We start from the raw sequence: 16056 nt of genomic DNA, 5'->3' as shown, positions 1-16056 counted from the left end.
TTGAACTCAACACCGACGGGTTATAGGTTCGATCCTCGCCCCTCAGTACTAGGGTCTAACCCACTCCTAATAGGTACATTATTTCCGACTAATTGGAGGGAAACTTTATTTTAAAAAATATACTTACCTACAGCTAAGCTATTATATTTTAAAAAAATGTTCAGTAAATAGCAGTGGCGTGCACAATGTTTTCAAATAAGGTAGGCACAGTGGCGTGCACTTCATAGATGCAAAAATGTACTGCCTACCCTGAGGACCCAGTACGAACCTGTATTATGAAGAGGAACTTTCCATTTTGTAAAAAAATTACGTATAATGCCTACCCTAGGTCAAGCCCTTATGCACGCCACTGGGTAGGCACTAATCGTATAAACTTAAGCAGGATGTATACATTTTTTTATAAGTTTGTAAAGGGTAGGCATAGCATGTTTGTGTCTATGAAGTGCACGCGATTCCAAATCATTTGCTATATTTATAAATCCAAAACTTTCAGTACTTACCTCTTATGTAGATCAAGTCTAAGTACCAAACAAACTTGTATACAAACATACACTTTTCCATTACCAATTATAAATCGAATACATCTCCAAAATCGTGATATCTACGAAACCAATGTTATTTTGGGTAGGTATGTTAAAACACTTAAAACCTAGCTTAAAACTAACTTAAATAGTACAAAAAACTACAAACCGAAAAAGTCCTCCCAAGTCATAGAATGGTCCGAGTCAGCGTTCGCGGCATCCATCTTTCCTTACACAATCCAAACAACATAAACATTTAATACAATCCATGTACATGCATCGTATAACACGTGTTTTATATCATTTAATAACACAACACTGCATTTTTGTTTATTGACAAACATAAAACGCGAGATGTTAACAGGCGCGCGGTACGCCGTCGACTGGCGACCGAGACCGACTATTGAATGAATGTGGAACTGGAAAAAGTTCCTCCGTGTCTCCCCATCGCCCTCCGCCGCTCCCCCGGTCCCTCCTCTGGTCTTGCAGTCGAATATTTACAATCCGAACTACGTCTACTAATTCTAGTATTTTATTAAGCTAGCCATTAACGATCAAGTATACCCACGTTTCTTCAGCACCCACGGCTATCAATCTTAGATCGTTAGATGGGCCCTGAAGCATCGCGGAATTGTCATTGGTTTCGCAAATACTTACGAATGAAAAGTAACAAATTTCTCATTATATTCGTGTTGCGGCTTATGTTTTTACACTTCCAAAATGATCACGCATAATTATGGGATTAAACAAGAAAAAATAGTAAAATATTTTTTAAGTCACAGCATGCGCTTGTTGCATACTAAGTTATGATGTGCGTGCACGTCTTTGAGTAATGACATAACATTGTGCGTTTTTTAATATGGATGGGCCCATCTAACGATTTATATCGATGCCTACGGCTATAACTGATCGTGCGTTCATGACGGCTCGACTTGACGCATACATGAAACGTTTTCGCCGCGGGCAGCGCTGCAGAAACGTGGATATACTTGATCGTCAATGGCTAGCATTACTTTACTGCGGTAGTGTGAAATCTATTCTACGTCAACGATTAGTGTAAGCGGTTTGATTCCCCGTACCTGGTCGCTAACTATGGGCTCAAAGTCAGTCAGCGGGCCATGGAGCGTGTTATGCTTGGAAATTCATTGGGTGATCGAATCAGAAATGAGGAGATCCGCAGACGTACCAAAGTCCTGACATAGCTCAGCGAATCGCGAAGCTGAAGTGGCAATGGGCAGGCCACATAGTTCGAAGAGCCGATAGACGTTGGGGTCCCAAGGTGCTGGAATGGCGACCTCGCATCCGAAAGCGCAGTGTTGGTCGACCCTCCAATACGTGGACCGAGGATATCAAGCGGATTGCAGGAAACCGCTGGATGCTGGCGGCTTGAGACCGATGTGCTTGGAGGTCCATGCAAGAGGTCTATGTCCAGCAGTGGACGTCTATCAGCTGATGATGAATGATGATGATGATGATAACCCAGTGACGTGTACTCCATCATAGATGCAATAATGCCCTGCCTTCACTGACGACTCATTACGAACCTTAATTCGGGAAGGAATTTTCCATATTGTTTGGTACAATTTGTACACAAAGTGCATACCCTAGTTAAAAACCTTGTGCACTGCTCATAGCAACTTCCAATCTCCCTACCGTTACGTTTACAATGCGAATATATTAATGTAAATTCTGAGTGATAAGGCATCTTCTATCCCTCCCGCCAATCCCTCCTATCTAAGATACTTACTTAGATTTCTGTAGATGCAGCTTATGGTGAAACACCATAAGCTTGGCTGCGCCCACAGAAATCTCAATAAGAAGACACTCTTTGAAGAATTATAAGCTTAATATTTGACAGTCCAAAACAGCAATCTAACTACTTGATCAACGTCGCAGTTGCGATTAGACCGCCGAGGCAGTTGCCACCGCTTTATTAAAAAAAAATATGTAAGTATATGTATCCAATGATTTTATTTTATTAGATATGACACTATTATAGCGCGTCGAAACTGAAGCTTGTTCGCCTAAGTTGGACTAATTGTCTTAATTTTATTTCGTCACATAGTAAACAACGAAAGTTATTTAAAGAAATAATACCTAAATATTGTTTACAATGTCAAGTTGTGTGTTCTGCACTATTGTTTATAGTTTATTTTATTTCCTAATCTATGTTTATAAACAAGGCCGATAGTGTTAACGGAAAATTTATAAATCTAATATCAGGACGACGACAATTAGTAATTTGTTAATAGTTGGCAGTTACATACAGCTCCCAGTGTTCTCCAGACACGACAGACCCATATTCGTCTCACTGCTGAGCTCGAGTATCTTCTCAGAATGAGAGGGGTTAGGTCAATAGTCCACCACGCTGGCCCAATGCGGATTGGCAGACTTCATACACGCAGAGAATTAAGAAAATTCTCTGGTATGCAGGTTTCCTCACGATGTTCTCCTTCACCGTTGTCCGTTTGAGACGACATATTTAATTTCTTAAAATGCACGGCACGTAACATAATTATCTATGAGTAATACTATAAAATCGTTGAATTGACAAACCTCCTCCTTTTTTTGAAGTCGGTTAAAAATAAGAGTACCAACACCTCTTAAATAGATTATCAGATAGCATGCATATGGTGACTGTCGCCTGTATGGCGGTCATAATACGTACGATTATCGTGAATCGCGGCAAACTTTCAAGAGTGAAACGAACTGTTACCCTCACCATTCCACATGAAACCAACTGTAAATGTTTTTCGCTGAAAGATATAGTCCATTCAACAAACGTAAATTGCTTTCTGTGAACTCCTTTTCCATATAGGTAATTTTATCTTGTAGCAAAAGCTGCCGTTTTTAACACCTCAAAATAAAAAGCTTAGTTTTTTTAAAGAACTTTTATGACAATATGATTAAACCTTATTACACATAGATCGAGACGTGCGGAGCGCGTCTGCCAAATTACAGAGAACGGCTGACAACAAAGTAATAAAATTTCAATAATGTAAACTTGTAAACAATAAATTAACAATTGTATGTATTGACGATTCAGAGCGAAAATAGTTAGAATAGAAATACAATGGAACTTTATAACTTTGTACCTAATCCTTCTATTTCCAGTTACGGTCAAAATGTCAGATTTTCGAAATTGGTTCACCATTTTCTACCCTTGAAGTGCTGGTTGGGCCGGTATTTCTGAAGTTGTTGCTTTTTGGGTTTCGCAAAACGTACCCACCGATATTGAGAGCTCATAAGTTGAGGTACTAAACAACATGCAAGGTATCCCCCCTTCTGCTCATCTAGTAAATCCATAATCTCCATTTACTTTCTGGAAAATTACTTATACAGGTATTTCGTTCCACAACTTTTATGAACGAGTGTTAGAAGGTCCCTGTAAAGAATCCTGCGGTTCTATAAAACTGCATTGGGCCTTCAAATCGCTACCAGACATTTCCGGGTGTTCCGAGTAACTCGGATACATATTTCCGAACTGAGGCGGATATTGTCTCTGGTTATGCCTAAACATCCCCATGTCCGCGTCAAAGAGGATTTTGCTTATTTTGAACTCGACTTGGGCGCGTGTATAACTGTCGTATGTTGTCAATTTACTGGCAACATATTCACCAAAACTGGTGTGAGGATTGCGTGTTGTTTCGTTTATGTGAACTCTTTCTATCGGTTCTGGTGTTTGGGATTTAATTGCTTTCTTGTCGGGCATTTTTTCATCTGTTTCTGGCAACTGTTCGACCGATGAAACTGTTGATTCCTCTGAGGCAACGCTGTCATCGTCCCTGTCAGATCTTTCCGTCACCTAAAAAAGAAAAAAAGAACATTTATTTCAACAGCTGACGCCGACGCTGACGGACGTTTTACCCGCGTGGTTCCCGTTCCCGTATGAATACGGGATATATAGCCTATAGCCTTCCTTAATAAATGGGCTATCTAACACTGAAAGAATTTTTCAAATCGGACCAGTAGTTCCTCAGATTAGCGCGTTCAATCAAACAATCTCTTCAGCTTTATAATATTACTAGTAGACGCCGCGCGGTTTCACCCGCGTGGTTCCCATTCCCGTAGGAATACGGGGATAAAATATATAGCCTATAGCTTTCCTCGATAAATGGGCTATCTAACACTGAAAGAATTTTTCAAATCGGACCAGTAGTTCCTGAGATTAGCGCGTCCAATCAAACAAACAAACAAACAAACTCTTCAGCTTTATAATATTAGTAAAGTACAGAGTACTTTTAATATGGTTGTACCACATTTAACACCCACAAAACTTTAAATAGTTAAAACAACTAAAAAACACGCTTCAAGCACGCACTAAAAATTACAAATATTGGATTTAAGTCACGTGACTATTATTTTCGTATTCCTGACTGCAAACCCTTTCATTTAATATCCATAATATCATAGGGGTAGATTTCATACAGCCAGTCCGCCGTCTAGGGGAGGCCGCCATGACGATGAGACCCGAAGGCAGAAAGAAAGACAGAGTACGGAACGACCCTCTAAGGGCGTCTCCTGTGAGACTCGAACCTCGGCTTTGGGGGTCGTTCTAGAAGAGTGTATTGGTCTGAGTGAATCAGTCCAGACTCCCCTAGGATCGAGAGTTAGAAAACCCACGTCCGGTTGACGTTTACATATCGGGGACCTCGTCTTCGCCAGCGAAGACGCTGTGTAGCTTGTAATTGTGTTTGTGCTGCCTAGGGAGCATTGTTGGTCGTCACAGGTACAATTATAATATTAAAAACGTATGCATGTTAATAAGATAGGGAATTTTTGCGTGATCGAGTAACATAACATACCTACTTACTTACAAACTTTTACATTTACCATAGAGTAACGAATAAATGAAGGCTCTATGGTACGAAAGTTTACGATTTTTAGACAACTTTTTGCATAATAGTCTTATAGATGCTCCAGTCCCGTGAAGTAAAGGTTTTCACGTTAAAGTTAAGGTATTAGGTAAATCTTAGTCGCTCAATCGTTCTCAGACTAACATAACTGGTCCTGGGTTTGATTCGCACCCTTCGGACTAATCTATAGGTAGTAGGTACTAATACTAAAAAGAGGTAAAGTTTGTGGTGTCGTAGGGGTAATCTCTGGATCAACTAAAGTGATTTTAAAAATTCTTTCACCAATGGAAAGCCATATTATTCCCACGGAAACAGAAATAAGTATAGGGACACCACGTGATGACAGATAATGATGATGATGTTGTTGTACATACTAAACGAATTCGTATTTTAAAAATATGATTTAAATAAAGAACTTCTTACTATCGTTGTCTTTGATGTCCCTTCGCTGTCTATACCTCTATCGGTACCGTCTCCCGACAAAATGAAGGAAATAGCATCGTAAGCGAACCAGGATATAGCCTTCCCGCACTTCTTTCTGTGCTCAGTTTTCGCGTAAGTCCTTAGATTTCTGAACTTCTTGTAAGCCATATCAGGTGTTATATTGAATTGTGCTGCGACAGCACTCCACGCGTTGAATTTTGCTTTGCGATCTCTGTACTCGCAAACTGATACATTCCATAATTCAGGTCTAATGTGGACTTCTTTTATGAATTTTATTATCTTTTTATTTGACCAAATGCGGCTTGTAATATTGTGCGCTTTGCTAGTCATGATAACTTGAATTTCAAATAAATTAATAAACCGCGAACGTTTCAAATCAGAGCGGGAATTTGCACTTTTGTTGTTTGTAATAATCACGTACGAAATTCTGAACCACTAGTATTCGCCGCGTCGGCAAGAGACAGAAAAGAAACGCGACGCGCCTATGAATCAGAGCAGGATAGAAACATGTAATAAATGTTTTATTGCCCGAATTTCACTTGGTTGTGTAGTCAAATAAATTAATAATTTCGTAAAAGCACATAAATATTCACTAAAACAATCTATATTAATTAAACTTGGACTCTCGATCTAATTTTAAATTAGATAACATGAAGGTACGTTGCAAGATTGCAGCGATTATTGCACTGACTTGCGCGATATAGACAGCAAGGCAACTTGCCCATTTTATTGCCGTTTTACGTCAGAGGGACTAAAGCTAGCCATACATTATTAGACTTTCGCGTGGACTTTTTGTATTACATATTAATAAAATAATTTATTTAAAACAGGAGTCATAAGCATATCATTATGAATGCTTGATATTTTGAAATGATTGCTTTGCGGCTATTTGTGAAGAGTTTTGCTAATGAAATTATAGACTGAAATCAACCGCCAAATAAAAGAAAACCAGAGTAAATTCTTAAAATTATAGTGCAAATATTGGAATAACTGAGTTTAATACAGTATACTGTAATGTAGAAACTAACAAAAAAATATTTAAACAAATTATAAAAACGCATGTTTTGATTTTTTATGTTTGGCAGGCGATTTCAGTCTCTACTTTCACCAGCCAAACTCTACAGATTAGTACCATTAGTGTTCTGTGACCAATTTGGCACCACTTGCGTATCGTGAATGGACTGCTTTATTTTATTTGTCTGTGTATACTTGCTTTTTTAACCATACCTTGGTGTTGCTAGTCTACCAGTGCTAGTGGGTTTGATGTTTGATGTTTTCCTTTGAATCACATAAATATAGTAAAATAAAAGTGGAAAAATCATGACATTGTTAAAGAATTATATGTATGAGATATGAGTTACAAAAAATAAATTGAATACTAATAGTTTAATTATGAATCAAACTTTTCAAATCAAATAATATTTCTTGCTAGCAACACTTTAAATTTGAAAACAACTAACTTTCGGCAACATGGCGAATGCTGTCGTTCAATACTAGTGGTACGGGTTCATAAAAAAATCGTTAAGACTTCCAAGTCCATCTTGAATCTATTTTCAATCATAAATACAATTTAGTTGTACATATTATCTTTTATTATTTTTTAATCAATAACCCGAAAATCGAATTGAAGTTTCTGTAAGGTAACTATACTTGTTTGCTACTTTTTTCTAAATGCAACTACTTTATGCCTATCAAATACAGGTTTTGCTTCAAAGTACATAAAACCAGACCTTTTAGTATTAGATCTCAGAGTATTACATAATTTTTAGCGTCCGTGCAAAGCGTCCGTGTCGTATTTTAACGAAAATCGGATCGATAGTCAAGTGTTCACTAGATCAATGAACTATTGTTATTTTCAGGAATATTTTACCATGCCCCGCCGCGAACCTATTGAAGACGTCAGCTTTACTGATGATGAGGCCTTGCCTCCTGGTATAGTATTCACTGATACGCTAAAAAAGAAATGGCGTATAGGAAAACCAATAGGTAAGATAAACTGATGATTTAATTCACAAATATAACTAGAAATTACTCGTAAGTTACTTATTTGGCTGCAGATTGTTCTGTCCCAGGTTTGAGCCCTGATGTCAGTCTAAAAAACTTCGTACACCATGAATTATCAGCTATGTAACACTTGCTTCTAATTCTTTATCATATCAGCTGATGAACATCCGCTGCAGGACATATTATGCCTTTTGTAGGGACTTCCAAACATCACGATCCTGAGTTGCCTGCATCCAGTGAATCCTTGTGTGATGTCAGTCCAACTGGTAGGGAGTTGACCAACAATGCTTTCTCGTGCAAGGTTGCCACCCCATCATCCATCAGCTCTTTGTACTATGGATCCTGTCCATTGCCACTTCGACTTCACAACTCGTTGAGCTATGTCAGTGACTTTGGTTCTTCTACGGATCTCCTGATTTTTGATTCAATCATGCAGAGACACTGAGCATAGCTAATTCTAATTCTTATATTAAAAAATATCACTTTGCAGGTAGAGGAAGCTTTGGCCGTATATACTTAGCCTCTGACAACAGTGAGCAGGAGGTAACTAAGCAAAATGCTCGTTACGTAGTCAAAATAGAACCACATAAAAATGGGCCACTGTTTGTTGAAGTGCACTGTCTAATTAGGACAGCCCAATTTAATGAAGGTAAATTATCCAATACATATTTGTAATTGTTCCTTATATACCATTTTTAGCAGTAGTCACTCTAGAAATTCTGTTCAGTTCCGTTCAGTCTGTTCTCATTGGGCATGTATGACAAATGTCAAAACAACTATTGCTGGACAGCATGAAATAAAAGGCTTGACTCATAATTAACTTTGGAAGTTACTAGCAATGTTAAAATGGGTATTGCAAATTAATAGAATGATTGGCTAACTAAAATGAGTTCAAAAGTAGAAACTATCTTAAAGTACTTAATATATTTAAATGTTTATGTTTATTTATGAGTTTGATAGTATAATTGAATAAATACAGACTTAGTTACAAAATATGACATTTAAAATGAGCTACAGTCCATGGCATGCTCGAGGCTTTTGTAAGTAGGGGAAGGCATACAAATTATATAGGTTTGTATTGAGTCATCTGGGTAAGCAATGTGTTTTTGCATCTATGAATTGCATGCCACTCTACATAGATGCAAAAATGGCTACAGTAAATGTTGAACTGTAGAGTATTGAAAATCTATTATAATTTTTGTAATAGTTGTAGAAGTCTAAAAGGGGTATTTCTTTTTAAAAGAATTCTATTCAGAACACCAAAAAGTCTAAGCTCTACTGAAGAATTGTAACTATAGTAATGTTAGATATTGAAATTACTTTTAATATTTTAGTTAAAGCATGGAGACAGAAGAACAGGAAACGTTTAGGCATGCCAATATATATTGCAAGTGGCTCATTTACGGATGAAAACTCTGGCACCAAATACAGATTCCTAGTCTTGCCCCGCTATGACATTGATCTTCAAAAAATCATCTCAAAAACAAAAGTATTAGACTTAAGAAATGTCCTTGTGATTGCTATACAAATTCTCGATGTTTTAGAACATTTACATAGCAAAGGGTACACTCATTCTGACATTAAAAGCTCCAACCTCATGCTAGGTTTTGATGGAAATAAATTTAATAATGTAGTTAAAGTACCTTCTTTCCAAAAAGATAATAAACAAATTTTGTTATTATCTAAAAAGCACAGAAAAACTAAAAGTAGTAGGGCCAGAGTCTCCAATTATTATGAAGACGAAGATTATAAAATCAGGGACAGAACCACAGAATGCCAGGAAGAAAATGACAAACATTTGGCAACTGTCAAAAAAAAGTTGAGAAAAATCCTCTCCGATAAAGACAGTAGAAGGTTGCACCGTCACCATGCTTTTAACCTAAGGCAACTGTCTAGTTATGTTAATTATGAAGATTTAAATAGTTCAGTATGTTCTGACCAATCTTATCAAAATTTCCTAGATGATTTTGGCCATATTTATTCACCGACAAAAGTTTTTAATGAAGATACAACACTTGCACAAAACGGCAAAGACAATTCAGATGAGAAATATAATGAGGCAGTTTTATCCCAATCAAATGGTCAGATTTACTTACTGGACTACGGCCTCGCTTCAAAGTTTATCGATTCAAAGGGAGAGCACAAGGCTTTTGCTATGGATGCCAGAAAAGAACATGATGGAACTTTGGAGTATAGTTCTAGAGATTCTCATATTGGAGCTCATTCAAGACGTTCTGATTTGGAAACTCTTGGATTCAACCTCCTAGACTGGCTTACAGGAACCTTGCCATGGAAGACCTCTGAAGTATTAGCTGAACCTAACCTCGTACATGTATTAAAAAAGAATTTCATGGGCGACATTAAGTTGTTACTCAAAACGTGTTTCAAAACTGAATTTTACCCTCAGTTCCTGGAGAAATATCTAGAGTATGTAAAAAGTCTTGATTTTGCAGACAAACCTGACTACGACTATTGTAGGAGCCTTTTTAGGGCAGAGTTGTTGAAAAATGGATACAAACAAGATAAGGAATTAAACGTAAATGTCTCTGAAACACCAATGTCTCCCATGAGAAGTAAATGCTACTCAAAAAGATTTGGTAGAAAGAACACACCACAAGATTTCATCTCTCGCAACGGAATAAAGAAAGCTTTGGAAAGAGAAAATGTGTGCTCTCTAGAAAACGATTTGAAACTTGAGCTTTTAAAGCAAACATTGAACACCTCAAGTGACGGCATACGCAAACCGTGCACTTCTAGAAACTTCTTCATATCAGATGCAGACTTGGTTGCACGCTTGAAGAAATCGTTGATGCCCCATGATATTTTTGGTAAAAAACTGTCACCGAAAAACCTAAGGTCCAAACAGAAGAATATTGCAAAACGCAAAAGTGTCAGGAGACATAGAAATAGCATTGGGAAATTTGGGAAGTTCATGGGGTCTGCCAAACAGTTCACTTGGGCTGAAATCTTAGCTCGGAACCCAGAAGATATCATTCGTAAAGAGCGTAACCCGGTGACCGACAATGAAGCAGAGGATGACGACTCCACATGCAAATACAGAATCAGAAAACTCTCCGATGCATCAGAAAACTCGGATACTCAATCTCCTATACTGCAAAAAGAATATTTGCATGACAAAAATCCCACTTACGCCATGAATGAAGTAATTGCCAATTTAAAGAAAAGAATAAATAGTAAAACTGCAAAAGAAACTAATGAAACCCAGCCACTAATGGAAGGATACACTCCCGCAATGATGAAATATTATTTGATAAAGCAAAAACGTGAGGCAAAGGAAAAGATTGAGGAGCAAATCAAAAAACACAGTGTACGGGTAAGTTATCTGTGATTTTTTACATGAAAATACTGAGATAAAATTTAATGTGGCATTCTAGTGGTAAAATACCCTATACCCTACTGTACCACTAATTTTATATTTAGTTTAACAATAATTTTAATAAACATTAACTAGTGGACCTGGCCAAGCTTCATTTTGACTTATTTACGCTTACTTCTTCCCAACCCCTACCCTAAAACCTACCCACCCCTACCACTCCTACTCTTTCTTTCCCTACCTCTATCCTACCCTAGCCCTAAGCTATCTTATCATTCAAACTGCACACAGTGTACAAATTTTAGTAAAATTGGTCAAATAGCTTAGGAGGTTATCAAGGACAAACAACATGACACATAATTTATATATATTAAGATTATAATTTACCTACAGGAAATCACAGTACGTTGTACAAGATCCAAGGTGAATAAACCGAAAAAAACAGAAACCAGATCAACATCAACAAAGAGAAAGGCAGCAGATGAAGAGAAAACTGTTGAGATTTGTGAACAAGTAACTCCTAGGAAAAGTAAGCGAAAAACTCCTAGGAAGAGTGATAATACCCCTAAGACTGAAGTCACAACTGTAGAAACACCTAGTAATACTAAGACTACACCTACTAAAAATAAGAGTGAGTACATTCCACAATTTTTTTTTTTTAATTTATAAGATATTTTCCCATATCTTTTACATAATGTGACCAATATTTTCGATATCAAGTAGGTTGCTGGGAGCTTCTGGAAGCTGGTTGCTCGCGACTGTTTCGTTTGGAAGTCTATGTCCAGCAGTGAGTGTCCATCGGCCGTTAATAATGATGATGATGATGATGATGATGATGATGATGATGATGATGATGATGATGATGATGATGATGATGATTATTATTTCCATTTCCCTTGTTCCAGGTTTCACTCCCTTATTTCTTGTTCCTTTGAGAATACGGAGGTATAATTCTACCCCATGACACTCAGAAATACCATTAATTTCTATCAATAAATGAATTTTCAAAACTTGGTTATAAGTTCCAGAGATTACCTACAACCTCACAAACTTTACCTCTTTATTATAGTTTAGTCATTAATCTCCTTTAGTCATCATCGAAGTGGATGCACAATCAGCGACCAAAAATCGTCCCCACTCAATGAGTGCGAAACACAACTTCTTGGCACTCAATTCAAGTAGTCGCATTAGCAAATTCAACCTTAAACTTAATCTTTAAGGTTGAATTTTCTCTGAATTTAGGATTTTATTGAATATTATTTATTGACTATATTTAAAAGCCTTTAGGTATAATTTTCTTTACCAATAATTCTAAATCTGCAAAGCAAAGCAAAATTGGCCAGTTTTTAAGTGAAAGGACAATGGTCTATTCCCAAATAAATTTTTGCTGACATTTTTTTCAAGCGTCTATGAATGAAAAAAATATAAAATGATAGATAATTATTTTCTTAACAATTTATTCTTTAGGCTTAGTATTATGTCAAGTCTGGAATTAAAGATATTTATGTTTGAAGTTTTAGAGGTTATGTTTTGTCAACAACGAATAGATACCTACTTAAAGTCTTATGATTATGAATTATTCCATGATTATGAAGCCGGGTATTTAGGTTCGATCAAAGAACATTAAAAGTAGGTTTGATCTCCATTTTTCTCTTAGACATTGATAATATACATACTTTATAAAAATTAAATCTAAAAGCCAACGTGGAATTTAAATACATTAATATTTTAAGTCAGTAGTTAAGCGGGAGAATCGGTGTCCATAAACAGAAGCGGTCGTTAAAAAGGATGTAAGTACGAAAAATCAGTTGATATCAGAAAAATACAAGATTTACAAGAAGCATAGGTACGCAAAGAACGAAAATACGAGGCGATGTGACAGTTCATAGTTTAATTGTTAGTGCATGTCCCTTTATTTAAAATCATGTCGAACATACTTAAACAATAAATACGTTAGTAAACACTTGTTCCCTTCCTTTGATTATTAAAATACCTATGCCATACGGCTTAATATTGGTAATAATTGTTAAAAACATGTTTGACTATTATATTTTGTTTATTTTATTAGTTAAATGTAAAATAGGTAGGTAGGTACATACTCGCTTGAAAATCAAAATATTTATTAATATTTCAAAATAATTATATTAATTCGTTTAAATATTAGTATAGAATACGTGTAGTTCAATGACGATACTTTATTCGATTCGATACTGGCTTTTCGATACCGTGCGCATCCCTAGTTGTCCAATAGATGTAATATTGGTATAAATAGTGTGGTTGCCATACTCAATTATTTAAATGTAATTGATGTGATTATAATTTACTTTATGGACATAATTAGACCTTGTGCACTTTTTCAAAAAATTAAATAAATTATTTTCTACAAACTGTAATAGTTTACATTAGTAGACGCTTATGAATTCTATCAACAAACACCAGACCATTGTCATTTTGTACATGATTGTGCCTCCTTTTATTATAAGAGGTCAATGAGTATAGTTTAATATTCGAAATTATAATAATTGACTTCATTCCAGAAACAGTGAGGAAGACAACCGTCACAGTTAACAGAAGAAGATTAAGGAGTAGCAAACGTAGGAAAAGTTAGATTAGTGTTAGTTATTTTATAGTTCTTAGCTTAGTTTATAGAACAGGCTCAGACTAATTATATAGAGACCTGCCTCGCTAAACTTTACCCCTCTGTCAAAGTATAAGATCAATGATCTAACGCGTTTATGAAAGCTCTCTCTATAGAATCATTGTTTCATAGTTGTAGTTATTTTGTTTGTGTCCATTAAAAATCGGTTTGTGTAGTTGAATGGTGTAGAAAACTGTTAACAACTTCTACTTTATTAAAACAAGGTAAGTTTCATGTGTAAGCATTTCTAACTTATTTGTATCAAAGTATTACAAACAATATTTAAAAAAAAATGATTCTTTAGCCTTAACTAAATAAATACTCTATGTCAGAGAGCATTTATCGGCGAAGGCGAATAATTTTTTAACGGACTTCCAAAAAGAAGGAGGTTCTACGTTTGGCTGTATTTATGTTTTTTTTTTAATTTGTTTTTATACAAACAACAGAGAGTATGGTCTATTTCATTTTGGTCTGTTATTGACCTATCTAAATGATGTATTTGTCAACATTGTATTGGGATGTGTAAAACTTGCATCACATACATGTGTGTATATAGCAATTCAAATATATAGTTGTGTGTATCGAAAAGACATTTATTGGTGTTACAATTTTCGATGTGTGAGTTTACCTTCCTCAAAAAACGACAGACAATTTTGTTTGTAAATTTGTGTGTGATACTAGTCTTAATATAATTAGTCTGAGAGTACATTGTCTTGTCACGGCTCCACATCAGTCTAAGATAGCTCCACGGTAAGAGCGGTCGGACTCATCACCGAGGGGTGTTGGTTCGATCCCCGCCCCGTTTGAAATTAGGAATGGAAATAGATTTTACTCTGGATTAACACATAGGCTACTTTTTATCCCGGAAAAATCCATGGTTCCCGCGGAATTTGTAAAAAACTGAATTCCACGCGGATTTCAGCCAAATCGCTACAGTAGCCGCAGCGTAAAGGAGGAACAAACATACACACACACACTTTTGCCATTATAATATTAGCGTAATGACGTGATGAAATAACATGAGGGTAATATATTTCAATTGCCGGATCTGTACTAATATTGATGGGCTGACAAACTTTCAGAAAAAATGACGAAGATTTAGCCATATATAAGATGTTATGTGTGGAGCCTGTAGACACAGAGTTTTTATGTTCAAAATTATCAACTGTATGTGTAATAGGTTTAGGTAGTGTAAGTAAGATTTAATAAAATCATTGCATTTAAATTAAATAAAAAACAAAAAAAATTATCTGTGTTAAGGTTAAAAATCAATGTGATTTAAATCGTATTTACGTATTATACCTTAATCAACAATTTGTTTTTTTTTTGTTATACTTGCGAAAATTCCATTACAATATTTTTTTACCATTGCGAAATCATATTTTAAACATTTTATGAAGATTATTTTTAATAAACTGTACTTACAGTTTGTTTCGTGTACGTTTGTCAATACAGATGAGGAGTGTATACATAGCTTGGCAACTTCGTTCATAACACTCCCGATGGTCCGCGCGGGCCGGGGGGCGTGTAGCGATGAATGAAAAACCACAACTGATGCCCCTCACTTCCCCGCACGCACGATTTCACACCCGCACAGTCTTTCCCCACGTGGCCCGCATATCATGGTAGTGTCATCAACGAACTTGCCAGACTATAGTCTGATGCAATCTTTAGACGTCTCCGAAATAAGATGCATGTCATACCGCCGCCGCGCTCCTGCGTACCCGGGGATATCTAAAATCTTGTATTGCGCAGCTCAACGCACGATGATCGGAAAGGTCATAAAGGTTGCATCCGACTATACTACACAAAGTATAGTTGAAGCAATACGTAATGCGAAATCATCAATACATATAAATAAAATTCAAGTCTGTCTGTGATTTTAAAATAACTGATTTTGTTCAAGTGTATACACACTATTTTATTATACGTGTCTATTTACACGACACTAAAAGATAATCGAGTTTTTTTTTAAATAAAATGTGTTTTCCCGGGACTTCCAATGGAAGATAAGAGGAGGTTATTCGGCAACATAATATGCTAGTTTTTTAAAATTTCCCACGGGAATTTACAGAGTTACAAAGTTGGACCTGTTTTATTAATAAGTATAGATGTTAAGTACATAAATATCAATAAATCATCTGTTTGTAATGAGTTGTTTTCTTTTATCCTTCTTATTGTCCAAATATAGAACAAAAATGAGGATTTATTAAAATATTTCTAGCAATTGTTTTTGTACCTATAGTGTATTTAATAATA

At 36.1% G+C, this 16056-nt stretch overlaps 3 protein-coding genes across 4 annotated transcripts in view; 1 reads left to right on the top strand and 2 right to left on the bottom strand.

The window, feature by feature from the left end:
* Positions 1 to 916, bottom strand: part of LOC112055716 (uncharacterized) — a 127738-nt gene extending 126822 nt beyond the window's left edge. Inside the window, exon 1 of the mRNA XM_052886798.1 lies at positions 691 to 916. Within this exon, the coding sequence (XP_052742758.1) occupies positions 691 to 745 (55 nt within the window). The 5' untranslated portion in view covers positions 746 to 916. The remainder of the gene's footprint in view (positions 1 to 690) is intronic.
* Positions 917 to 3405: 2489 nt separating this feature from the next.
* Positions 3406 to 6557, bottom strand: LOC112051206 (uncharacterized). The gene is made up of 2 exons (XM_024089745.2): positions 5801 to 6557; positions 3406 to 4326 (listed from the first exon to the last, which is right to left on the bottom strand). The coding sequence occupies exons 1-2, from the start codon at positions 6149 to 6151 to the stop codon at positions 3883 to 3885; spliced, it is 795 nt and encodes a 264-aa protein (XP_023945513.2). The 5' UTR covers positions 6152 to 6557; the 3' UTR covers positions 3406 to 3882.
* A 713-nt stretch (positions 6558 to 7270) lies between these two features.
* LOC112051192 (uncharacterized) lies at positions 7271 to 15948 on the top strand. Of its 2 annotated transcripts, none has more exons than XM_024089728.2 (6): positions 7271 to 7461; positions 7681 to 7807; positions 8316 to 8474; positions 9160 to 11159; positions 11553 to 11790; positions 13697 to 15948. In XM_024089728.2, the coding sequence occupies exons 2-6, from the start codon at positions 7693 to 7695 to the stop codon at positions 13765 to 13767; spliced, it is 2583 nt and encodes an 860-aa protein (XP_023945496.2). In that variant the 5' UTR covers positions 7271 to 7461; positions 7681 to 7692; the 3' UTR covers positions 13768 to 15948. The 2 variants fall into 2 exon arrangements, with proteins under 2 accessions (XP_023945496.2, XP_052742839.1); XM_052886879.1 differs by lacking the exon at positions 13697 to 15948 and adding an exon at positions 12065 to 13643.
* The last annotated feature ends 108 nt before the right edge of the window (positions 15949 to 16056 follow it).

The sequence above is a fragment of the Bicyclus anynana genome, chromosome 18 (genome assembly GCF_947172395.1).
Source record: "Bicyclus anynana chromosome 18, ilBicAnyn1.1, whole genome shotgun sequence".
Classification (NCBI taxonomy): Eukaryota; Metazoa; Arthropoda; class Insecta; order Lepidoptera; family Nymphalidae; genus Bicyclus; species Bicyclus anynana.
Note: the sequence above shows the minus strand (reverse complement) of the source record. Positions and strands in the feature narration are given on the sequence as shown.

Coding starts and splice junctions, on each gene's coding strand:
- LOC112051206 (XM_024089745.2), bottom strand. CDS start 6,151: ATGACTAGCAAAGCGCACAATATTACAAGCCGCATTTGGTCAAATAAA. Junction 4,327..5,800: donor GGACATCAAAGACAACGATA/GTAAGAAGTTCT, acceptor TTTCTTTTTTAG/GTGACGGAAAGATCTGACAG.
- LOC112051192 (XM_024089728.2), top strand. CDS start 7,693: ATGCCCCGCCGCGAACCTATTGAAGACGTCAGCTTTACTGATGATGAG. Junction 7,808..8,315: donor GCGTATAGGAAAACCAATAG/GTAAGATAAACT, acceptor ATCACTTTGCAG/GTAGAGGAAGCTTTGGCCGT. Junction 8,475..9,159: donor GACAGCCCAATTTAATGAAG/GTAAATTATCCA, acceptor TTAATATTTTAG/TTAAAGCATGGAGACAGAAG.